The sequence below is a fragment of the Mus musculus genome, chromosome 1, assembly GCF_000001635.26.
Source record: "Mus musculus strain C57BL/6J chromosome 1, GRCm38.p6 C57BL/6J".
NCBI lineage: Eukaryota > Metazoa > Chordata > Mammalia > Rodentia > Muridae > Mus > Mus musculus.
The window spans coordinates 58,920,200-58,943,167 of NC_000067.6; the positions used below are offsets into that span (position 1 = coordinate 58,920,200).

At 43.3% G+C, this 22,968-nt stretch overlaps 1 protein-coding gene across 6 annotated transcripts in view; it reads right to left on the bottom strand.

The window, feature by feature from the left end:
* Positions 1 to 22,968, bottom strand: part of Trak2 (trafficking protein, kinesin binding 2) — a 73,897-nt gene that overhangs the window by 19,751 nt on the left and 31,178 nt on the right. For 5 of the 6 annotated variants that reach the window (XM_006496280.3, XM_006496282.3, XM_030242947.1 and 2 more), the window contains 5 exons: positions 15,547 to 15,741; positions 6,452 to 6,528; positions 3,323 to 3,439; positions 1,481 to 1,690; positions 875 to 953 (listed from right to left, as the gene is read on the bottom strand). In XM_006496280.3, coding sequence (XP_006496343.1) covers positions 875 to 953; positions 1,481 to 1,690; positions 3,323 to 3,439; positions 6,452 to 6,528; positions 15,547 to 15,741 — 678 coding nt within the window. The remainder of the gene's footprint in view (positions 1 to 874; positions 954 to 1,480; positions 1,691 to 3,322; positions 3,440 to 6,451; positions 6,529 to 15,546; positions 15,742 to 22,968) is intronic. The other variant, XM_006496281.4, reaches the window with a different exon arrangement.

Sequence of the window (22,968 nt, forward strand, 5' to 3'; positions counted from 1 at the left end):
AGAGCGATTCAACAATCTCTTTCTAAGATCTAAAAACAATTTTTTTTTTTTAGTTCACATTCCTTAAATACGAAATATACCCCTTAACAACACAGCCAGTACTTAGTGAGTGCTCACAGGTAGGCTGTGGCCATCTTTAAGCTCTGGCTCTACCACTTACGAGCTTTCTGACCTCAGCATAATGCATCCTCTCTTTCTTTGTCTATTCCTGCAAACAAAACGAGAGCTTTAGTTCTCTTTCTCTCTAAGATGCTATAGCTAATGCATAGAAGTTCAGGTCTTTACCTTAATGATAATGGTAGACAGACTAGATACATATCTTAAAAACACATATGTGTCTTAATTAGGGTTGTGGACACAATGTGATATTCTCATTTTTAGTAACTGAAACTTTGATCCTCAAAGTTTGGTTGGAAACTTGGTCTCCAGTGAAGCTTGGTGCCCAATGTGGTGGTGCCCAGTGTGGTGGTGCTGAGGGGACAGGAGGCTGTAAAGTACAGCTTAGCAGGGGACTTCTGGTCACTGGGTACTGTCTTCAGAAAGAATCAACACTGGTCTCTCCAGGGGGATAGTTCCCTGAACAGCAAGCGGCTGTAAACAAGACTGCCTCGTGTGTTTGGCGCCTTCTGCGTCTGTTACCCTATCAAGCCTAAACAATTAGAGGACCACACTGAGCTGCTGGACCCTCCAGCCACAGAACTGCGAGCTAGAAGGCTGCTTTAGTTTATAAGGAACCCAGCAGCAGCTATTCTGTTATAGTGACGCAAGAGCAGACCAAGACAGCAATCATTTAGCACTGGTTCTATTGAAATTAATGGCCCGAGTCGGAGATAGCCCACCGAACTGCCCAAGAGCAGAGTATGTTGCTACTTACGAAGTTCTTTAACACAGTCATTGACGAGCTGTTGTTCCTTCTCTTCATAGGTAAATGTTTCTGTCTTGATATGACAAGCCTTCAACAGGAGAAAAGATCACCCATGTGACAACGGTTCTTAATGAATTTGAAATCAATGTTACAAAAAGCTTTGCCACTTGAAGAATAAAGTTCATTATTTATAAAAGAAACAAAGGTATCCCATCAGGCTTAATCTCTCATTAAATAAAGGACTAGAGGAGGTATGACAGTCAAGGACCTCTGCCCTCACTCCGCTCAGGCCTTCCTTCGCACACGCCTGCTCATGCATCTCCATCTGTGTGATGGTCCTCTAGCCTCAGCTAAGATGCCACCTGCTTGATTCCCATCACTTTACAAACCCAAAGAAATGTGTATTTTTCTGACACAATTCTCCTCCAAGTTGGGTTCTGTTAATTACCCAAGATGCACACCTCTGCTGCTGCTATTTTATCTGCCAGCTTCTCCTACGCACTCAGCAAGCCCTGGGAGGAATCGGAAGCATGGAGGTGATGCTATGCTGGGTCTCACCTCAGCATCACCCAGAGCTGCCCACAGAGCGTTGGAGGAAAGGGAAGCGAACTGCACCTTGGATCGTAGGGCCATGTTCTCTTCTTCCAGCTCCCTGAGCTTCTCATGCAGCATGTCCAGCTGCAGCAGCCCCTGAGATAAGCTGAAGGACTCATTGAACCGAAGGGGCGTGGAGCAGCTAGAATCCGTTTCACTCTCCTCGGAGGCAATAGAGACGATTCGGAGCAGCTCGTCTTTCTTGGAGAGCTCGTGCTGCAGCTGATTAACCTGCACATGGAGTGTGGTTAGAACATTACACTCAGGTTTCATGCAGTGTAGCTCCTAATTCACGGAACAGTTGGTTTTCCATCAGATGCTAGACAAGTGTGTAAGGAGAGAAACACAACTACATGCATATTGTTTCCTAAGCTACCCATTTAGGCCAGTAACTCAGCAAATACACCTTTTCCAGAGCATGTATGAAGAGAGCCATATATTACTGTTTCCATACTCCATAAGGCAGAAATATAAGTATCTTCAAAGCCTTGTAAGAGACCCCACTTTAAAACTCACCCCCACGGCATGCACTTTTTGGTCAGCTAACTGGGGAGAATGGGAAAACTTACACATGCTAAACACAACCACTGGGTTACAGCTACAGGCCTGTAGGTTTTTCTGCTATTTTTAAAATTTATTTTATTTTATATTTAATTGTTGAGATACAGTTTCCTTATAACTTGTCTAGGCTGGCCTTGAACTTGCAGTGCTCCTGTCTCAGCCTCCAGAGTGGGTATGATTTCAAGCTTGTGCCACTGAGTTTGGTGATGACTTAGATTTTTAAGCTGTCTCTGACTATGCAAATTTCCCAGTGTGGATGACCATGATTTTAGGAAATAGATATTTTCAACAGAAATGACCAAACATACTCATAAAATAAAATTAAAAAAAAAATCAGACAAAAACCAAGTTACTGCTGGGCATAGCTATACATGTGTTTAATACCAGCACTGGGGAAGCGAGGCAGGTGAATCTCTGTGAGTTCACGGCCAGCCTGATCCACATAGTTCCAGGCCACCTAGAGCTACATGGAAAAAAAATAAAGAAAAAAGGAAAAGAAAACTTGAAATTTAATTACTCAACATGATAATAAATTACTTACTACATTTACACACACACACACACACACACACACACACACACACACACACACACACACAGCTTTTTGTTTTGGTTTCTGAGTAAGATTCATGGTATCTTGATACCATAGGCTATCACATAAAAAGCCTACTACCTCTTTTGGAGTAGTAAATGAAGTCCCAGAAGCCCTCAGATATAGGCTGCAGCCACTACTCTTGATCACCCTCCAGAACTTGATAGTAAGATCCCTTGCTGACAATGAATACTGGAGTCATCCACAAGAAGCAATCAAGTTGGTACTCACCTGTTTCTTCCCTACTGTCTAGTTTTCACAGTGCTGGCAGGTGCTACACACTGCTTGGGCACACATCTGAGAACCCTGCCACCATCACCACCAACCAGCCTAGCGAGGCACACCTGATGCTGCAGTAGTGGCACAAATGTCACGGGAGTAACCAACCTCTCTCTGATTAGATTTAAAACTTGTTCTACAAGATAGAGCTCATGCACTGTTTTAGGGTCGAGAACCCATGGTCAGGTGGGTGGGGGAGAATCTACTAATATTATTCTGCTAAACAGACACAGTAGTAAACTAACTCCTAATGACCTAGCAGTATAATTTTACCAGAAAAGCTGCATTTTGCAGTATATGGAAATACATAAAGTCAATAGGTACTGGTGCCACTAACCATTGTCAACATTTCAGAAATATCCATGGAAATATACTTCTCCAGTAAATAAGGCCCAGTTATTGTTATTCCCATTGCAAATACAAAGGCTTACTTGATCAAAGGCTTGTCCCAACTGCTCCTCCAGAGCTTCATTCTGCTCAGATAAGACATGGTTTCGCTTTAAAAGAGCTTGCCCAATTCGGGCAGCTAGCTCTAGATCTCGATCCCTCTGGAAGGTAACAAATACACATTTTCTTTGAGTATATAAAAAAGAGCAAATTAGAAGTTCTTCAGTGAATTTTGCTAATGATAAGAACAAGTCTCCTATAAAGCATAGTGATTCATTTTACAACCCTAATAAATGAATGAACAGGGGCCAGAAACACAGGTAGTGCTTAGTAAATCTTAGTCAAATGAGGGACTGTAAAGTTATGTACTTAAGAGGTCACCTCTTGGTATCACATTAGGTTCATTGACATTCTATTCATTATGATCTACCAATCCAACTTTGTACTTAAAACCTTAAGAAGCTAGAAAACCAATGTAGGCTTTAGAGATGAGGGTGGGGCTGTGAGTGTGGCTCAACCAGAAGAGTATGCCTTTAATGCTTGGGGCTCTTGGTCACTCTCCAGTGCATCCCCCATACCCAAGGAAAATAATAAAGTGGATAGAGCCTGTCCAGTAAAAGCTGAGCTAACGTTTGTTGAGTATATCAATATGGCAATGACCCAGATTAGGTATTTAGGATATGAATCAGTTATATATACTGGGACAGTTCCATTTACTGTAGACTATATGCATTTAGAATCAGTAGCATGGCCTAGAGCCTGGTTTTCAAATAGTGCAAGAATGATAGCATTATAGCCTGGGAAGTATGAGGTCTTAGGACTCTATTTCAAGCATGGAGAAGAGAGCCTAAGAAGCTGGTGCTAATGAGCTGGGCATGTGGGGATCCCCATCTGGTGATAATGAAGGCCTCATTTGTAGAATAGGAAACTGTTCATACACGTTTAATTGCCTTTATATGAATATGAGTACTTTTTACATTAATATTAGATGAATAACACTAAGCTTCTAAATTTTCTCTGTCTAATCCATGAAAATCAATCAGTTATCCCCATACTTCAGGGCAACTTATAATTGGCATATATGGAAAGCATTCTGAGAACAGGCGTATGTGTCAGGGAGGAAGTCTTCTATATGATCAACTAAAACTGAGCTATAGGAGACAATATGTCAAGTGCAAAAGATATGCTATATATGGTAAAACTTCCACATGGGGCTGGAGAAACACTCGGTGGTTAAGAGCACTGGCTGTTCTTGCACAATACCCAGGTTTGGTTCCCAGCATACACCTGGTGGCTACAAACCATCTGTAATTCCAGTTCTCGAGGATCTGACACCCTCTCTTGACCAGTGTAGGTACTTCACACACACAACCAGACCCCCCCACCCCCCCAAAAAAAAATCACACACACGTTAAAACCCAAAAAACCTTAAATTTTCCACAGGCAAATGTAAGCTCAAATAACAGCCTGAGCTGGAAGTACAAACAGGAGATGCTCCAAACTGTGGGTGTTGATGGAAATATAGCTTTCTCAATGGGCAGCTGGGCTTAGACTGATTACCAGCAGGACAACTTAAAAGTAACTTTCTGGGGGCTGGAAATATGACTCAGTGATTATGGGTTTGTACTGCCCTTGCAGAGAATCCAAATCCCAGTTCCAAACACTCATATAGGCAGTCCACAACCACTTAAAACTCCAGCTGACACCTCACATCAGTCAGAATGGCTAAGATCAAAAATTCAGGTGACAGCAGATGCTGGCAAGGATGTGGAGAAAGAGGAACACTCCCCCATTGCTGGTGGGATTGCAAGCTTGTACAACCACTCTGGAAATCAGTCTGGAGGTTCCTCAGAAAATTGGACATAATACTACCGGAAAATCCAGCAATACCTCTCCTGGGCATATACCCAGAAGATGTCCCAACTGGTAAGAAGGACACATGCTCTACTATGTTCATAGCAGCCTTATTTATAATAGCCAGAAGCTGGAAAGAACCCAGATGTCCCTCAACAGAGGAATGGATACAGAAAGTGTGGTACATTTACACAATGGAGTACTATTCAGCTATTAAAAACAATGAATTTATGAAATTCTTGAACAAATGGATGTATCTGGAGGAGATCATCCTGAGTGAGGTAACCCAATCACAAAAGAAGTCATTAGATATGCACTCACTGATAAGTGGATATTAGCCCAGAAGCATAGAACACCCAAGATACAATTTGCAAAACACAAGAAAATCAAGAAGAGGGAAGACAAACGGGTAGATACTTCATTCCTCCTTAGATTAGGGAACAAAATACCAATGAAAGGAGTTACAGAGACAAAGGTTGGAGCTAAGACGAAAGAATGGACTATCCAGAGACTACCCCATCAGCCACCAAACCCAGACACTATTGCATATGCCAGCAAGATTTTGCTGAAGGGACCCTGGTATAGCTGTCTCATATGAGGCTATGCCAGTGCCTGGCAAATACAGAAGTGGATGCTCACAGTTATCTATAGGATGGAACACAGGGCCCCCAATGGAGAAGCTAGAGAAAGCATCCAAGGAGCTGAAGGGGTCTGCAACCCTATAGGTGGAACAACAATATGAACTAACCAGTACCCCCAGAACTTGTGTCTCTAGCTGCATATGTATCAGAAGATGACCTAATCGGCCATCACTGGGAAGAGAGGACCCCTTGGTATTGCAAACTTTATATGCCCCAGTACAGGGGAATGCCAGGGCCAAGAGGTGGGAGTGGGTGGGTAGAGGAGCAGGGCGGGGGAGGGTATAGGGAACTTTCGGGATAGCACTTGAAATGTATATAAAGAAAATATTTAATAAAAAACAAAAAAACCCAAAAAACTCCAGCTGCCAGGATTCACAGCCTTCGGTGCCCAAGAGCATTGTCCCCCATAGTTAAAAATAAAGGCTTTTTAAACAATTGCTTTATCCTAAGACAGGGAGGTCAGACGACACTATATATGCCAATCCATCCACATCAAAATCATGAGCTTCAGGGGCTCTTCTACTCAGGATGCCAGCTAGTATATCACTTATAACAATCAATGCAAAACAGTCTAGACAACAGGCTGAGCATCATGTTTTATCTCTGCAAACCCGGCACATTCCAAACGACCCTCAAGCTTTAGGTTTTATACCAGAGAGAGAAAAGATACATGCCTACCTCTGCCAGGAGATGTGTGACCATGTCAATGTCATTGTAGGTTTTGGTCATCTGCTCCACTCTGTCTGTGCCTAGAACTAAGACAGTTAAAAACAAGTTACTTTAGGAAGTAACTAGGACCAGAGGAACCCAGGCACCCAGGAACACCGCCCAACCAGTAGCACGAGTTTCTTCAGGTCTGGACCGGTGCCCTGAGCAGACCTTGGGCTCAAACTCCACAGCCAGTCCCACAATACCCAGAGGAAGCTCCATTCCCAGGCTCTCTACTACGCCCAGGATCCCAGGATCCCAGGAGCTTGGTCACACCAGGATCTCAGGGTCCCAGGATCACAGAGACAGCTGGATTCTGAGGCGTTTTGACACAACCAGGACCACAGGAAGGACAGGTCTACTCAGATATAGCCAGGGCAGGTAGCACTAGAGATAATCAGATGGTGGGAGGCAAGCATAAGAACATAAGCAACAGAAATCAAGGTTACTTGGCATCATCAGAACCCAATTCTCCAACCATACCAAGTCCTGGATTCACCCATAACACCTGAAAAGTAAGATTCAGATCTAAAATCACTTCTCATGACGATGACAGAGGGCATTAAGAAGGACATAAATAACTTCCCTTAGAGAAACATAGGAGAACACAGGTAAACAGGTAAAAGCCCTTAAAGAGGAAACACAAAAATCCCTTAAAGAATTACAGGAAACACAATCAAACAGGTGAAGGAAATGAACAAAACCATCCAGGATCTAAAAATGGAAATAGAGACAATAAAGAAATCACAAAGGGAGACAGACCTGGAGATAGAAAACCTAGGGAAGAGATCAGGAGTCATAGATGCAAGCATTACAAACAGAATACAAGAGATAGAAGAGAGAATCTCAAGTGCAGAAGATACCATAGAAAACATTGACACAACAGTTAAAGAAAACACAAAATGCAAAAAGATCCTGACCCAAAACATCCAGGAAATCTGGGACACAATGAGAAGATGAAACCTAAGGATAATAGGGCTAGAAGAATAAGGCCATTTTAAAGGGCCAGTAAATATCTTCAACAAAATTATAGAAAAAAAACTTCCCTAACCTAAAGAAAAAAAAAATGCCTATGAACATACAGCAAAAATAACAGGGAGTAACAATCACTTTTCCTTAATATCTCTTAACATCAATGGACTGACTCAATTCCTCAAAAAAAAAAAAAAAAAAAAAAAAGACAGAGACTAACAGACTGGATATGTCAACAGGACCCAGCATTTTGCTGCATAAATGGACCTCAGTGACAAAGACAGACACTACCTCAGAGTAAAAGGGTGGACAACAATTTTCCAAGCAAATGGTTCCAAGAAACAAGCTAGAGTAGCCATTCTAGTATCGAATATAATCAACTTTCAACCAAAAGTCATTAAAAAAGAAAAGGAAGGACACTTCATACTCATCAAAGGAAAAAATATACCAAGAAGAACTCTCAACTCTGAACATCTATGCTCCAAATGCAAGGGCACCCACATTCATAAAAGAAACTTTACTAAAGCTCAGAGCACACATTGCACCCCAGGGAATAATAGTGGGAGACTTCAACACCTCATCTCAGCAATGGACAGATCATGGAAACAGAAACTAAACAGAGACACAGTGAAACTAACAGAAGCTATGGACCAAATGGATTTGACAGATATATAAAACATTTCATCCTAAAACAAAAGAATATACATTCTTCCAAGCACCTCATGGTACCTTCTCCAAAATTGACCATATAATTGGTCACAGAACAGGCCTCAACAGATACAAGAAGACTGACATCATCCCATGCATCCTATGCACCCATGGCTGTCTTCAATAACAACAAAAACAACAGAAAGCACACATACACATGGAAGTTGAACAACGCTCTACTCAATGAAAACTTGGTCAAGGAAGAAATAAAAAAAGACATTAAAAGCTTTTTAGAATTTAATGTAAATGAAGATACATCATAAAAAACTTATGGGACACAATGAAAGCAATGATAAGAGAAAACTCATAGCTCTTAAGTGCCTCCAAAAAGAAACTAGAGAGAGCTTACACTAGCAGCTTGACAGCACATCTAAAAGCTCTAGAACAAAAAGAAGCAATACACCCAAGAAGGCAAGAAATAATCAAACTCAGGGTTGAAATCAACCAAGTAGAAACAAAAAGAACTATACAAAGAAACCAAACCAGGAGCTGGTTCTTTGAGAAAATCAACATAATAGATAAACCCTTAGCCAGACTAACCAGAGGATACAGAGACAGTATCCAAATTAATAAACTCAGAAATGAAAAGGGAGATTTAACAATGAAATATACCTTAAAACAATTATTCTGTCTGCTGAATATTAACAGATGAAAATATTAAAATTATGGTCTACAAACATCATGGAGCTAGTATTGATAATTTTTCTCACTGTGCTTGAAATTAGCATTTTCTTAATGTTTACCTTCAAAGAATTTTTGCTATTTTAAAAATTTTAAAATATACTTACTGAAAAAGTAATTTCTCTCCTAGAAACACTGATAATCTTTTTTAAGTAAACTGATTGTTAGACGATGTACACATATATATATAATGTGTTTTAAATACTCTCTCACTATGTCAGGTGGTATCATATAAGGGCTTTTGAATATATTTCTGTACTGGCTAGTTTTGTGTCAACTTGACACAGGCTGGAGTTATCACAGAGAAAGGAGCTTCAGTTGGGGAAATGCCTCCACGAGATCCAGCTGCAAGGCATTTTCTCAATTAGTGATCAAGGGGGAGGTCCCCTTGTGGGTGGTGCCATCTCTGGGCTGGTAGTCTTGGTTCTATAAGAGAGCAGGCTGAGCAAGCCAGGGGAGGCAAGCCAGTAAGGAACATCCCTCCATGGCCTCTGTGTCAGCTCCTGCTTTCAGACCTGCTTGAGTTCCAATCCTGACTTCCTTGGTGATGAACAGCAGTATGGAAGTGTAAGCTGAATAAACCCTTTCTTCCCCAACTTGCTTCTTGGTCATGATGTTTGTGCAGGAATAGAAACCCTGACTAAGATAATGTCTTAATGATTCATTTTTAATATCTTATGCTTTTTACTATGCTTAATTCCCAAAGAATATTTTGTATGTTTTGAAATAATTTAGTATTCAACATCAGATATAGGATCCTCAGTTATGGATAGTATTAAATTTCATTAATGATATTTTTAGGGTATAAAAGGATATGAATATAGAAGTTGAACAAATTTTTTATGTATTACTTGATCCTCAAAATACTCGATATTATTAATATCTTTGATGTATAAAATGCATTTAAATAATAAAAATTTAAGGAAAAAAAATAAATTAACGTTGGAAATCTTAAAAAACAAAAAAAGCAAAAAAACAACTCTATAAACTTTAAAAACATCAGAAATCTAAATCACTCATAAAAGTCCAACATATCCACAAACCCACAGAGGGTTTATAGAAGTCATTGTGAAGAATGAAAATACACATGGAAAGAGAAAAAGAACAAGTGTTCATGTTGCACATAACCCTAGATACACCACCTTTCTGAACAAAGCACACACACAATAAACTGAGAGAGTACCAGTGGTCCCAGGCATCCTAGGCCTGACTACTTCTGCCCTGGAACCCTCCTGGTGAGAGGAAGAAACCAATTCCCGTAAGTTGCCTCTGACCTCCTCCACACATAAATGATGGCACCCCTCCCTACTATAAATAAATAAAATGTAATTTCAAAAAAGGCTAAAGTGCTCCCTGGGAAATGTATAAGACCTGAGGTAATCTCCTAAGTAAGTAAAATGGTAGCAGTTTCACAAACAGACCAGTGCTGGGCTCAGAGACTACATATTCTAACAGCTACTATGTACAGTACATTTTTACACTGAATAAGTAGTGAAACAAATTTTTAAACAATCCGAAAAGGAAACCAAACTAAAATTACATGGAAATAGGGCTCTGTATCTGAGACAAGTTTGGCTCAGTCGTTCATTCTCTGGGGGTCACTGAGTAAAACTGAAGATTACGATGTAGTTCCCATGTGTTTCTCCTCGGCATGATGAGAAGTATTCAGGAGCCTGCCTGCAATCCCTAGCACATAGGTGGTGGAGGCATGTTGGGAGCCGCGCCCACATTCGCCGTTACAAGATGGCGCTGACAGCTGTGTTCTAAGTGGTAAACAAATAATCTGCGCATATGCCGAGGGTGGTTCTCCACTCCATGTGCTCTGCCTTCCCCGTGACGTCAACTCGGCCGATGGGCTGCAGCCAATCAGGGAGTGACACGTCCTAGGCGGAAATATAACTCTCCTAAAAAAGGGACGGGGTTTCGTTCTCTCTCGCTCTTGCTTCTTGCACTCTGGCTCCTGAAGATGTAAGCAATAAAGCTTTGCCGCAGAAGATTCTGGTTTGTTGCGTCTTTCCTGGCCGGTCGTGAGAACGCGTCTAATAACAATTGGTGCCGAATTCCGGGACGAGAAAAAACTCGGGACTGGCGCAAGGAAGATCCCTCATTCCAGAACCAGAACTGCGGGTCGCGGTAATAAAGGTTCCCGTAAAGCAGACTGTTAAGAAGGATTCAACTGCATGAATTCAGAACTTTTCAGCTGGGGAACGGCGGTAACCCGTAAGTATAGCTTTACGAGGTAAGCCTGGCCTTGAACTTTCTAAGGAAATTCAAGACAGTCTATCAGAAGTAAAGTGGAAAATAGCTTTATAAGGTATGTTTGGCCTTGAATTTTCTCTAGTGTTAGAAGCCCTTTTGTTCCTTTTCACATGTTATCAAGTGGTTAAGGCAGGGAGGATTCTGGATGAAATTCAGGACAAGCTATCAGAAGTAAAGCGGGGAGAGAGAGTAGGAACAAAGAGGAAATATGGTACACAAAATAAGTATACAGGCCTTTCCAAGGGTCTTGAACCCGAGGAAAAGTTAAGGTTAGGTAGGAATACCTGGAGAGAGATTAGAAGAAAAAGAGGAAAAAGGGAAAAGAAGAAAGATCAATTAGCGGAGGTCTCTAGGAAAAGGAGCCTGTGCTCATCGCTGGATGGGCTCGGGAAGCCAGCTCTTAGTAGCTCTGAAGCAGATGAAGAATTCTCCTCTGAGGAAACAGACTGGGAGGAAGAAGCAGCTCATTATGAGAAAAAAGGGTACCAGCCAGGTAAAGTGCTAGCTAATCAGTTAAGGAAGCCAAAAGCGGCTGGCGAAGGCCAGTTTGCTGATTGGCCTCAGGGCAGTCGGCTTCAAGGTCTGCCCTATGCGGAGCCCCCGCCCTGCGTAGTGCGTCAGCCCTGCGCAGAGAGGCAGTGCGCAGAGAGGCAGTGCGCAGACTCATTCATTCCCAGAGAGGAACAAAGGAAAATACAACAGGCATTTCCGGTCTTTGAAGGAGCCGAGGGTGGGCGTGTCCACGCTCCGGTAGAATACTTACAAATTAAAGAGCTTGCCGAGTCGGTCCGTAAATACGGAACCAATGCTAATTTTACCTTGGTGCAGTTAGACAGGCTCGCCGGCATGGCACTAACTCCTGCTGACTGGCAAACGGTTGTAAAAGCCGCTCTCCCTAGTATGGGCAAATATATGGAATGGAGAGCTCTTTGGCATGAAACTGCACAAGCGCAGGCCCGAGCAAACGCAGCTGCTTTGACTCCAGAGCAGAGAGATTGGACTTTTGACTTGTTAACGGGTCAGGGAGCTTATTCTGCTGATCAGACAAACTACCATTGGGGAGCTTATGCCCAGATTTCTTCCACGGCTATTAGGGCCTGGAAGGCGCTCTCCCGAGCAGGTGAAACCACTGGTCAATTAACAAAAGTTGTCCAGGGACCTCAGGAATCCTTCTCAGATTTTGTGGCCAGAATGACAGAGGCAGCAGAGCGTATTTTTGGAGATTCAGAGCAAGCCGCGCCTCTGGTAAAACAGCTAATCTATGAGCAAGCCACAAAGGAGTGCCGAGCGGCCATAGCCCCAAGAAAGAACAAAGGCTTACAAGACTGGCTCAGGGTCTGTCGAGAGCTTGGGGGACCTCTCACCAATGCAGGCTTAGCGGCCGCCATCCTCCAATCTCAAAACCGCTCCATGAGCAGAAATGATCAGAGGACATGTTTTAACTGCGGAAAGCCTGGGCATTTTAAGAAAGATTGCAGAGCTCCAGATAAACAGGGAGGGACTCTCACTCTTTGCTCTAAGTGTGGCAAGGGTTATCATAGAGCCGACCAGTGTCGCTCTGTGAGGGATATAAAGGGCAGAATTCTTCCCCCACCTGATAGTCAATCAGCTTATGTGCCAAAAAACGGGTCATCGGGCCCTCGGTCCCAGGGCCCTCAAAGATATGGGAACCGGTTTGTCAGGACCCAGGAAGCAGTCAGAGAGGCGACCCAGGAAGACCCACAAGGGTGGACCTGCGTGCCGCCTCCGACTTCCTATTAATGCCTCAAATGAGTATTCAGCCGGTGCCAGTGGAGCCTATACCATCCTTGCCCCCGGGAACACATGTTTCTTCCTTTGGAAAACTTCAATATCTCCATGTGTCCATTGACACATGTTCTGGCATCATGTTTGCCTCTCCGTTAACTGGAGAAAAAGCCTCACATGTGATTCAACATTGTCTTGAGGCATGGAGTGCTTGGGGGAAACCCAGACTCCTTAAGACTGATAATGGACCAGCTTATACGTCTCAAAAATTCCAACAGTTCTGCCGTCAGATGGACGTGACCCACCTGACTGGACTTCCATACAACCCTCAAGGACAGGGTATTGTTGAGCGTGCGCATCGCACCCTCAAAGCCTATCTTATAAAACAGAAGAGGGGAACTTTTGAGGAGACTGTACCCCGAGCACCAAGAGTGTCTGTGTCTATGGCACTCTTTACACTCAATTTTTTAAATATTGATGCTCATGGCCATACTGCGGCTGAACGTCATTGTACAGAGCCAGATAGGCCCAATGAGATGGTTAAATGGAAAAATGTCCTTGATAGTAAATGGTATGGCCCGGATCCTATTTTGATAAGATCCAGGGGAGCTATCTGTGTTTTCCCACAGAATGAAGACAACCCATTTTGGATACCAGAAAGACTCACCCGAAAAATCCAGACTGACCAAGGGAATACTAATGTCCCTCGTCTTGGTGATGTCCAGGGCGTCAATAATAAAAAGAGAGCAGCGTTGGGGGATAATGTCGACATTTCCACTCCCAATGACGGTGATGTATAATGCTCAAGTATTCTCTTGCTTTTTTACCACTAACTGGGAACTGGGTTTGGCCTTAATTCAGACAGCCTTGGCTCTGTCTGGACAGGTCCAGATGACTGACACCATTAACACTTTGTCAGCCTCGGTGACTACAGTCATAGATAAACAGGCCTCAACTAATGTCTAGATACAGAGAGGTCTCATGCTGGTTAATCAACTCATAGATCTTGTCCAGATACAACTAGATGTATTATGACAAATAACTCAGCTGGGATGTGAACAAAAGTTTCCGGGATTGTGTGTTATTTCCATTCAGTATGTTAAATTTACTAGGGCAGCTAATTTGTCAAAAAGTCTTTTTCAGTATATGTTACAGAATTGGATGGCTGAATTTGAACAGATCCCTTCGGGAATTGAGACTTCAGGTCAACTCCACGCGCTTGGACCTGTCGCTGACCAAAGGATTACCCAATTGGATCTCCTCAGCATTTTCCTTCTTTAAAAATTGGGTGGGATTAATATTATTTGGAGATACACTTTGCTGTGGATTAGTGTTGCTTCTTTGATTGGTCTGTAAGCTTAAGGCCCAAACTAGGAGAGACAAGGTGGTTATTGCCCAGGCGCTTGCAGGACTAGAACATGGAGCTCCCCCTGATATATGGTTATCTATGCTTAGGCAATAGGTCGCTGGCCACTCAGCTCTTACATCTCACGAGGCTAGACTCATTGCACGGGATAGAGTGAGTGTGCTTCAGCAGCCCGAGAGAGTTGCACGGCTAAGCACTGCAATGGAAAGGCTCTGCGGCATATATGAGCCTATTCTAGGGAGACATGTCATCTTTCATGAAGGTTCAGTGTCCTAGTTCCCTTCCCCCAGGCAAAACGACACGGGAGCAGGTCAGGGTTGCTCTGGGTAAAAGCCTGTGAGCCTAAGAGCTAATCCTGTACATGGCTCCTTTACCTACACACTGGGGATTTGACCTCTATCTCCACTCTCATTAATATGGGTGGCCTATTTGCTCTTATTAAAAGGAAAGGGGGAGATGTTGGGAGCCGCGCCCACATTCGCCGTTACAAGATGGCGCTGACAGCTGTGTTCTAAGTGGTAAACAAATAATCTGCGCATATGCCGAGGGTGGTTCTCCACTCCATGTGCTCTGCCTTCCCCGTGACGTCAACTCGGCCGATGGGCTGCAGCCAATCAGGGAGTGACACGTCCTAGGCGGAAATATAACTCTCCTAAAAAAGGGACGGGGTTTTCGTTTTCTCTCTCTCTTGCTTCTTGCACTCTGGCTCCTGAAGATGTAAGCAATAAAGTTTTGCCTCAGAAGATTCTGGTCTGTGGTGTTCTTCCTGGCCGGGCGTGAGAACGCGTTTAATAACAGAGGCAGCCCAATCAGAAGTTCATACCAGGTACACAGTATGTTCAAGGCCGCCCAGCCTACCTAACATCTTGTCTTTAAAAAATAAAATGCAGTGTACTTATGTATCTAAGAACTGTGCTCTTTAAGGAATGGCGTAATTCCTGGGACTGTGTTCAATAAGGAAATATGGGAACTAAAAAAGCTAACACTCAAGATACCAAAATACTAGGATAATAAATGTTGGCAGACAACATACAAATATACAATTATAGATAATTGCACTACTTTTTAAACAGTTCTCCTCTCGCCTCACCTGAGGAAAATGTCAAGTAAAATGTAAACTGTTTGCAATAATCTTTCTCAGTCATAAGCATGGCAACGGGTCGCTCAAACATAACAGCTGTAATCTCTCCTGTCAGGTCAGGCGAGCAAACGCAGGTGAACACTGAACAATGGCTACTAAATGCTGTTTTAAAAGGCTAAATGCCCCTCATCTTTAGTTTCATGAACAAACTCTGGACAGGCTGAAAACAACAAACAAACAAAACAAACTCACTCATGTAGCGGAACGTCTCTTCAGCAAGGACTGGGGAGAGGGTCTCAGGCGCATCCTGCTGCTGGTGTGATGACTGTGCCCAGTCTTGGTTTTCATAGAGAAAAAGAGAATCTACTCTTAGCTTATACTGTGGCAGCTGTTCTTCTAGCAAGTTCACCAGCTCGACTTCAGGGAGATCCTCGTTGGAGCAGACATCTAAGAAGGAAGAGTCCCTATAAGTGAATCTAGTATGTTCCACTTATCAAGCTGTAGTGAAAATAGTTCTTTGAAAGTAGGCAACCAGATAAATGTTGGACAATTTCATTTTTCCCCTGATTTTTTTATTAATATATTCTACTATCTCAGTCTGCTTTTTAGATTGCTCTGAAAAGAGAACTTATAAAGTAAAAATCATATATTATATGCTGCCTAAAATATATTGCTTATTGAATATAAGCATGTTTTTTAATTTTAAAATGAGTCAGAATATGTTTTATTTACTTCTTTTTAGAACTATTTCAATCTACTTCAGTTTATACATTTGGGGTTAGGAAAGGGAACAAGAAAACCAGAGGAAAACAGTCAACTCATAAGGGATAGAAACTATATTGTCTTTCGTAATAAAATCTGGACTTTGTGAGAGGACTCTTCAAAATCTGGAAACATTACATCTTAGTGCATTTTCACAGCATGTAGACACAGGAGGATCATTAACATTTACTAAGCACTGCAAGTGGAATACATATTTTATCATTTTTACTCTTGAAGATGGATATATGTAAAGTACTAAGTATGTAAGAAGAAATATGAAATTGGAGCCCTTGCATTTGGTGTGATGCATGGCAAAGACCCCCTGACCTGTAAGTCAGCGCCTGTTTGAGTCTCCTGAGTGAGCTCTGTACATTCCATGGGACCCTGAGGAGGCCATTTGACTTCTAGCCTCCATTCTTCCATCTGTAAAACTGAGAGGATGACTGGAGGTACTTGACCTCCATGGCGGTTATGAGAACAAAGTGATAATCCATGAAAAATACTTATATCTTGAGATAATGCCTGGCTCTGGTGGAGACACCATCTAAAAGGGAATTTCCTGTCTCCTTCACCTCTCACCTCCTCTTTGAAGTTGCTCCTGCATGGTGCGTGACAAGAGCTTTGCCACTGAGCCCTTGCCCTGGCTTAGCGCTCTTTATTATTGTTTTACTGCTGAGTCTTTAGACCTTGTGGTGGCCAGTGTTAATCGTCAACTTGGAGAGTCTACAGTCACCTGGGAGACAGGCCTCTGGAAGTGCCTGTGCAGTGGCTCCCCCACAGATTCTCACACATTGTCTCTGACATAGCATGCATGCTTCTATCCAGAGCCTAAGTTCTCCAGGTGCTGCCCACTGTCCTGTTTGTCAGACTTAATATTTGAAAGTACATGGGCTTTGGCATCAAATTTAGTTTCTACATCTGACTTCCCCGAGCATTCATGATGGGATCTTAGATACATGACTCATCTCTCCTGAACTCTTATTCCTCACACATTTGCAAAATGAAGAGCATCATCTATTACACCCGGGGCTGTGCTTGCCACAGAGTAGATACCCACTGAATACCGGTGATGTCACTAGTCTCTTACACGCTGGCTCTGAACATAGTTTGGGCTTTCTTATGTGTCTGCCCCGGCTTCATGTTTACAATATTACCAAGCATTTAACACCTTCCAAATTTAGTGTTTACAAAGAAGAGGTATCTATTTTAGCACAACTAAAATACTGGGGCTTAAAATAGAGGAAGTAGAGGATGACATACCCACCCTCCTACAGCCGGACACCTGGCAGCGCTCTGTGGGTAGTATAAAGAAACATGCTCTAGCTGGCAAAGAACCAATTTAAGAACACATACCTTGAAAAATCACATTTCTATTAGTAGGCCTGAACTTACAAAGGACAATTTAAAAAGTTCAATACAAACGCTGGCACTATCACACATCTCCATCCATCCAGAAGATAAGCACTGGCTTCATAACCACAGGGGAGATGCGGTCCATTTAAGCCTTAATTTAAGGAACCCACAAAACTATTACAGAGAGCCCCGAGGACGTATTCACAGTTGTGAGTATGTCCATTCTGCTCACTGCACACACGTTACAGACTGCCGTTCTAGTCCTCCCAGAGAGACACTGACTACAAACACATGCAGACAGGGTGCTGCAGGACCCAATGGCAGTGAAGATCCCGAGCAAACCATCACTGCTGATGTCCCTCCCACTCACTCCCTTCCAGGTACACTGCCTCCACTTAGGTCCAGGGCCTCTCTTTGGTTTTCTTAAATACGACTTCAGAACCGGGCTGCCCTGAACACACTCAAATCATCCTCTACACTGTACTGTGACTCTCCAGAATAACACACACACACACACACACACACACACACACACAGCTCTACTTCACTGAATACCTGAGGCAATCAAGCTAACACTAGAATAAAGAATACTAAAGTATGAACCCATGTGTATTAGTCAAGGTTCTCTAGAGTCACAGAACTTATGGATAGTCTCTAGATAGTAAAGGAATTTATTGATGACTTACAGTCAGCAGCCCAATTCACAACAATGGTTCAGTCACAGCTGTGAATGGAAGTCCAAGGATCTAGCAGTTACTCAGTCTCACACAGCAAGCAGGCGAAGGAGCAAGAGCTAGAGCTAGACTCCCTTCTTCCAATGTCCTTATATTGTCTCCAGCAGAAGGTGTAGCCCAGATTAAAGGTGTGTTCCACCACACCCTTAATCCCAGATGAAAAGGTGTAGCCCAGATTAAAGGTGTGTTCCTTAAACTTGGAGATTCAATCTTCTGGAATCCATAGCCACTATGGCTCAAGATCTCCAAACCAAGATCCAGATAAGGATCTCCAAGTCTCCAGATAAGGGTCACTGGTGAGCCTTCCAATTCCGGATTGTAGTTCATTCCAAATATTGTCAAGTTGACAACCAGGAATAGCCACTACAATCCACCCCTTGTCAACTTGACACAAATAATATCTCATGTTCACATAAAACAATAACAAGGTTGTGAATACGCCTAACATGATATAACTATCCCTCGTACAATCGCAAACGCATTTGTAAATTTACAATGGGGATTCATATTACTTTATAATCCTCGTTTCTGCAACTGGTTACGTGGCCTTAATTGGTATTTATAACTACCTTCCTCTACTACCCATTCTGTATTTCCTTCACCTTCAGCCAGCACCTCAGCAGGTCTTGGCTCTTTTCCTGGAGGATTGACCCATACCTTCATTCCTGATGGGTCTGCGTCCTTGGTCATCCTGCTTGGATTAGGCTGTTGTAGTTTCCCATTGACTTTAATCACAGGACATGGTAGTACTAAGAGACGCCCTAAGGGATCTCCTACACTCCAGACATAATCTTGCTTACCACCATTGTGAAGAGGTAATCCAATTTCCCCATGGTAATCTGGATCTATCACCCCTCCTAACACTGTTATTCCTTTTTTAGCCTGTTGGTTTAATGGCATTAGAAGCCCAAAATGACCAGGGGGAAGTCTGAGCTTCCAGTTCAATGGAATGTTTGTTGTATGTAGCTCCTGGTAGGAGCACTCCCCTCTCTGGAGCCAAAACTTCTAAGCCAGCAGAACCTAGAGTTATGGGGACAGGAAGCAAAAATTTTCCTAGAGGGTCACTAGGAATGATAGTAAGTGGAACTATTCCCTTTTCCACCCCTTGATTCCTGGACCCATGAATCCTGGCTATGGGTGAAACTGTACCATATATCGAGCGCTGATTCAAAGCATATACTGCCTTCTGAAGGACTCTACCCCAGCCTTCCAAGCTGTTACCACCTAATTGGCGCTGTAACTGCATCTTCAAAAGGCCATTCCATCTTTCTATCAGACCAGCTGCTTCAGGATGATGGGGAATGTGGTAAGACCAGTGAATTCCATGATCGTGGGCCCACTGTCGTACTTCTCTGGCTGTGAAATGAGTTCCTTGGTCAGAGGCAATACTGTGTGGAATACCATGACGATAGATAAGGCATTCTGTCAGTCCGTGAATGGTGGTTTTAGCAGAGGCATTACGTGCAGGAAAGGCAAATCCATAACCAGAATAAGTATCTACTCCAGTAAGAACAAAACGCTGTCCTTTCCACGAAGGAAGTGGTCCAATGTAGTCAACCTGCCACCAGGTTGCTGGCTGGTCACCTCGAGGAATGGTGCCATATCTGGGGCTCAGTGTTGGTTTCTGCTGTTGGCAGATCTGGCAATCAGCAGCAGCTGTAGCCAGGTCAGCCTTGGTGAGTGGAAGCCCGTGTTGCTGAGCCCAAGCATAACCTCCATCTCGACCACCATGGCCACTTTGTTCATGTGCCCATTGAGCAATGACAGGGATGGCTGGGGAGAGAGGCTGACTGTCCACAGAACGGGTCATCTTATCCACTTGATTATTGAACTCCTCCTCGGCTGAAGTCACCTTTTGGTGAGCATTTACATGGGACACAAATATCTTCACATCCTTTGCCCATTTGGAGAGATCTATCCACATACTTCTTCCCCAGATGTCTTTCTCACCAATTTTCCAATTGTGATCTTTCCAACCCCTGACCATCCAGCCAATCCATTGGCTACAGCCCATGAGTCAGTGAATAATCGTACATCTGGCCATTTCTTCTTGCAAACAAACAGTAATACCATGTGTACTGCCCGAAGTTCTGCCCACTGTGAAGATTTCCCTTCACCTGTGTCTTTCAGGGTTGTCCCAGAAAGGGGTTGTAATGCTGCAGCTGTCCACTTCTGGGTGGTGCCTGCATAACGTGCAGAGCCATCAGTAAACCAGGCTCTAGTCTTCTCCTCTTCGGTCAGTCGATCATAGGGAACACCCCATGAGGCTATAGGCACATGTTTGGCAGCAGATGGCATTGTGACAGGAGTAGAAACCATAGGCATTTGAGCAACTTCTTCATGTAACTTGCTTGTGCCTTCAGGACCTGCTCTGGCCGATCGCGTATATACCACTTCCATTTGATAATAGACTGCTGCTGTGCGCGTCCCACTTTATGACTTGCAGGGTCTGATAGTACCCAGCTCACGATGGGTTGTTCAGGTCGCATAGTAACTTGGTGTCCTATTGTCAACTGTTCAGTTTCCACTAAGGCCCAATAGCAGGCCAAGAGCTGTTTTTCAAAGGGAGAATAGTTGTCTGCAGATGATGGTAGAGCTTTGCTCCAAAATCCCAAAGGTCTTTTCTGTGATTCACCTACAGGGGCCTGCCAGAGGCTCCAAACAGCATCTCTATCAGCCACAGACACCTCAAGTACCATCGGGTCTGCTGGGTCATATGGTCCAAGTGGTAGAGCAGCCTGCACAGCAGCCTGGACCTGTTGAAGGGCCTTCTCCTGTTCCAGGCCCCACACAAAGCTAGCAGCTTTCCGAGTCACTTGGTAAATAGGCCTAAGTAACACACCCAAGTGAGGGATGTGTTGTCTCCAGAATCCAAATAGACCCACTAAACGTTGTGCTTCTTTCTTGGTTGTAGGAGGGGCCAGGTGCAATAACTTATCTTTCACCTTAGAAGGAATATCTCTGCATGCCCCACACCACTGGACTCCTAAGAATTTCACTGAGGTAGATGGTCCTTGAATTTTGGTTGGATTTATTTCCCATCCTCTGATACGCATATGTGTTACCAATGAGTCCAAAGTAGTTGCTACTTCCTGCTCACTTGGTCCAATCAGCATAATGTCATCAATATAGTGCACCAATGTGATATTTTGTGGAAGATCCAAACGATCAAGATCCCTTCTAACTAAATTATGACACAGGGCAGGAGAGTTAATATATCCTTGAGGCAAAACTGTGAAGGTATACTGTTGGCCTTGCCAACTGAAAGCAAATTGCTTCTGGTGGTCCTTATGGACAGGTACTGAGAAGAAGGCATTTGCCAGATCAATAGCCGCATACCAGGTGCCAGGAAATGTGTTAATTTGCTCAAGTAACGAAACTACATCTGGTACAGCAGCTGCAATTGGAGTTACTACCTGATTTAGTTTTCGATAATCAACTGTCATTCTCCATGATCCATCTGTTTTCTGCACTGGCCAGATAGGAGAGTTAAATGGAGATGTGGTGGGAACCACCACCCCTGCATCTTTCAAGTCCTTGATAGTGGCAGTAATTTCTGCAATTCCTCCAGGAATACGATACTGTTTTTGATTCACTATTTTCTTTGGCAGAGGCAACTCTAAAGGCTTCCATTTGGCCTTTCCCACCATAATAGCCCTCACTCTACAGTTCAGGGAACCAATATGAGAATTCTGCCAATTTCTGAGTATATCTATCCCAATTATACATTCTGGAACTGGGGAAATCACCACAGGATGTGTCCGGGGACCTACTGGACCTACTGTGAGTCGGACATCAGTCAAAACTCCATTAATCACCTGCCCTCCATAAGCCCCTACTTTAACTGGAGGGCCACAATGTTTCTTGGGATCCCCTGGGATCAGTGTCAACTCAGAACCAGTATCCAGCAGACCCCGAAAAGTCTGATTATTTCCTTTTCCCCAGTGTACAGTTACCCTTGTAAAAGGCCGTAGGTCCCTCTGAGGAAGAACTGGAGAAAGGGTAACAGCAAAACCTTTGAGTGTCTTATCAAGATCCTTCCTCAGCGGAACCTGGCCACCCCTTCATTCAAGGGGTTCCGGATCTGCAAACTGTCTCAAGTCTGGAAATTGATTCACTGGCCGAGATTGCTGTTTACCACGATCTAATGTAGCCTTTCTTTCATTTGTTTGAGAATTTTTCTGCTTATACAGATCAAACAAATATGCAGTAGGCTTCCTATGTATTTCATTCCTGGAAACACCATGATTGGTTAGCCAGTACCAAAGGTCCAACCGAGTCATGCCATTATAAATTTCACCTCTCCTGTGCTGACCATTACTGGGTATGTTATAAACATTCTTTTGTCTACGCTGTCCATTATAATAACTAGAATCACCTTGTCTCCGGCGATTCAATGCTGCCACCTGGCCCTTGTTACCTCGGAATCCAACTAAACCCAGTGAATTTAATTCATCTAATTGAGCAGAAGCATCTCCAATGCTAAGATCTGGCACAAGGAAAAGGGAAAGAACAAAACCCTTCAAATGTGCTGGTGCCCCTCTCACCAATTTTCGTCTTATAGAGCTGGTGAAAGGCATTATCTTCTGGACCTTCCCATTGTGGACAATTATGCTTTACACAATATATCCACTCTAGCATTGCAATTTCCCTAAGTCTTAAAATCCCTTCATCAACACTAAGCCACAGAATATCAGGCATCTCCAAGTCATTTCCAGTAGGCCATCTTTTGATAAACACCTCAGCCAATCATTCAAACAAACTTTTGACACCTTTTTTAACTATGCGAGCTTCCGTATTAAACCTAGAATCTCTACTCAGAGGA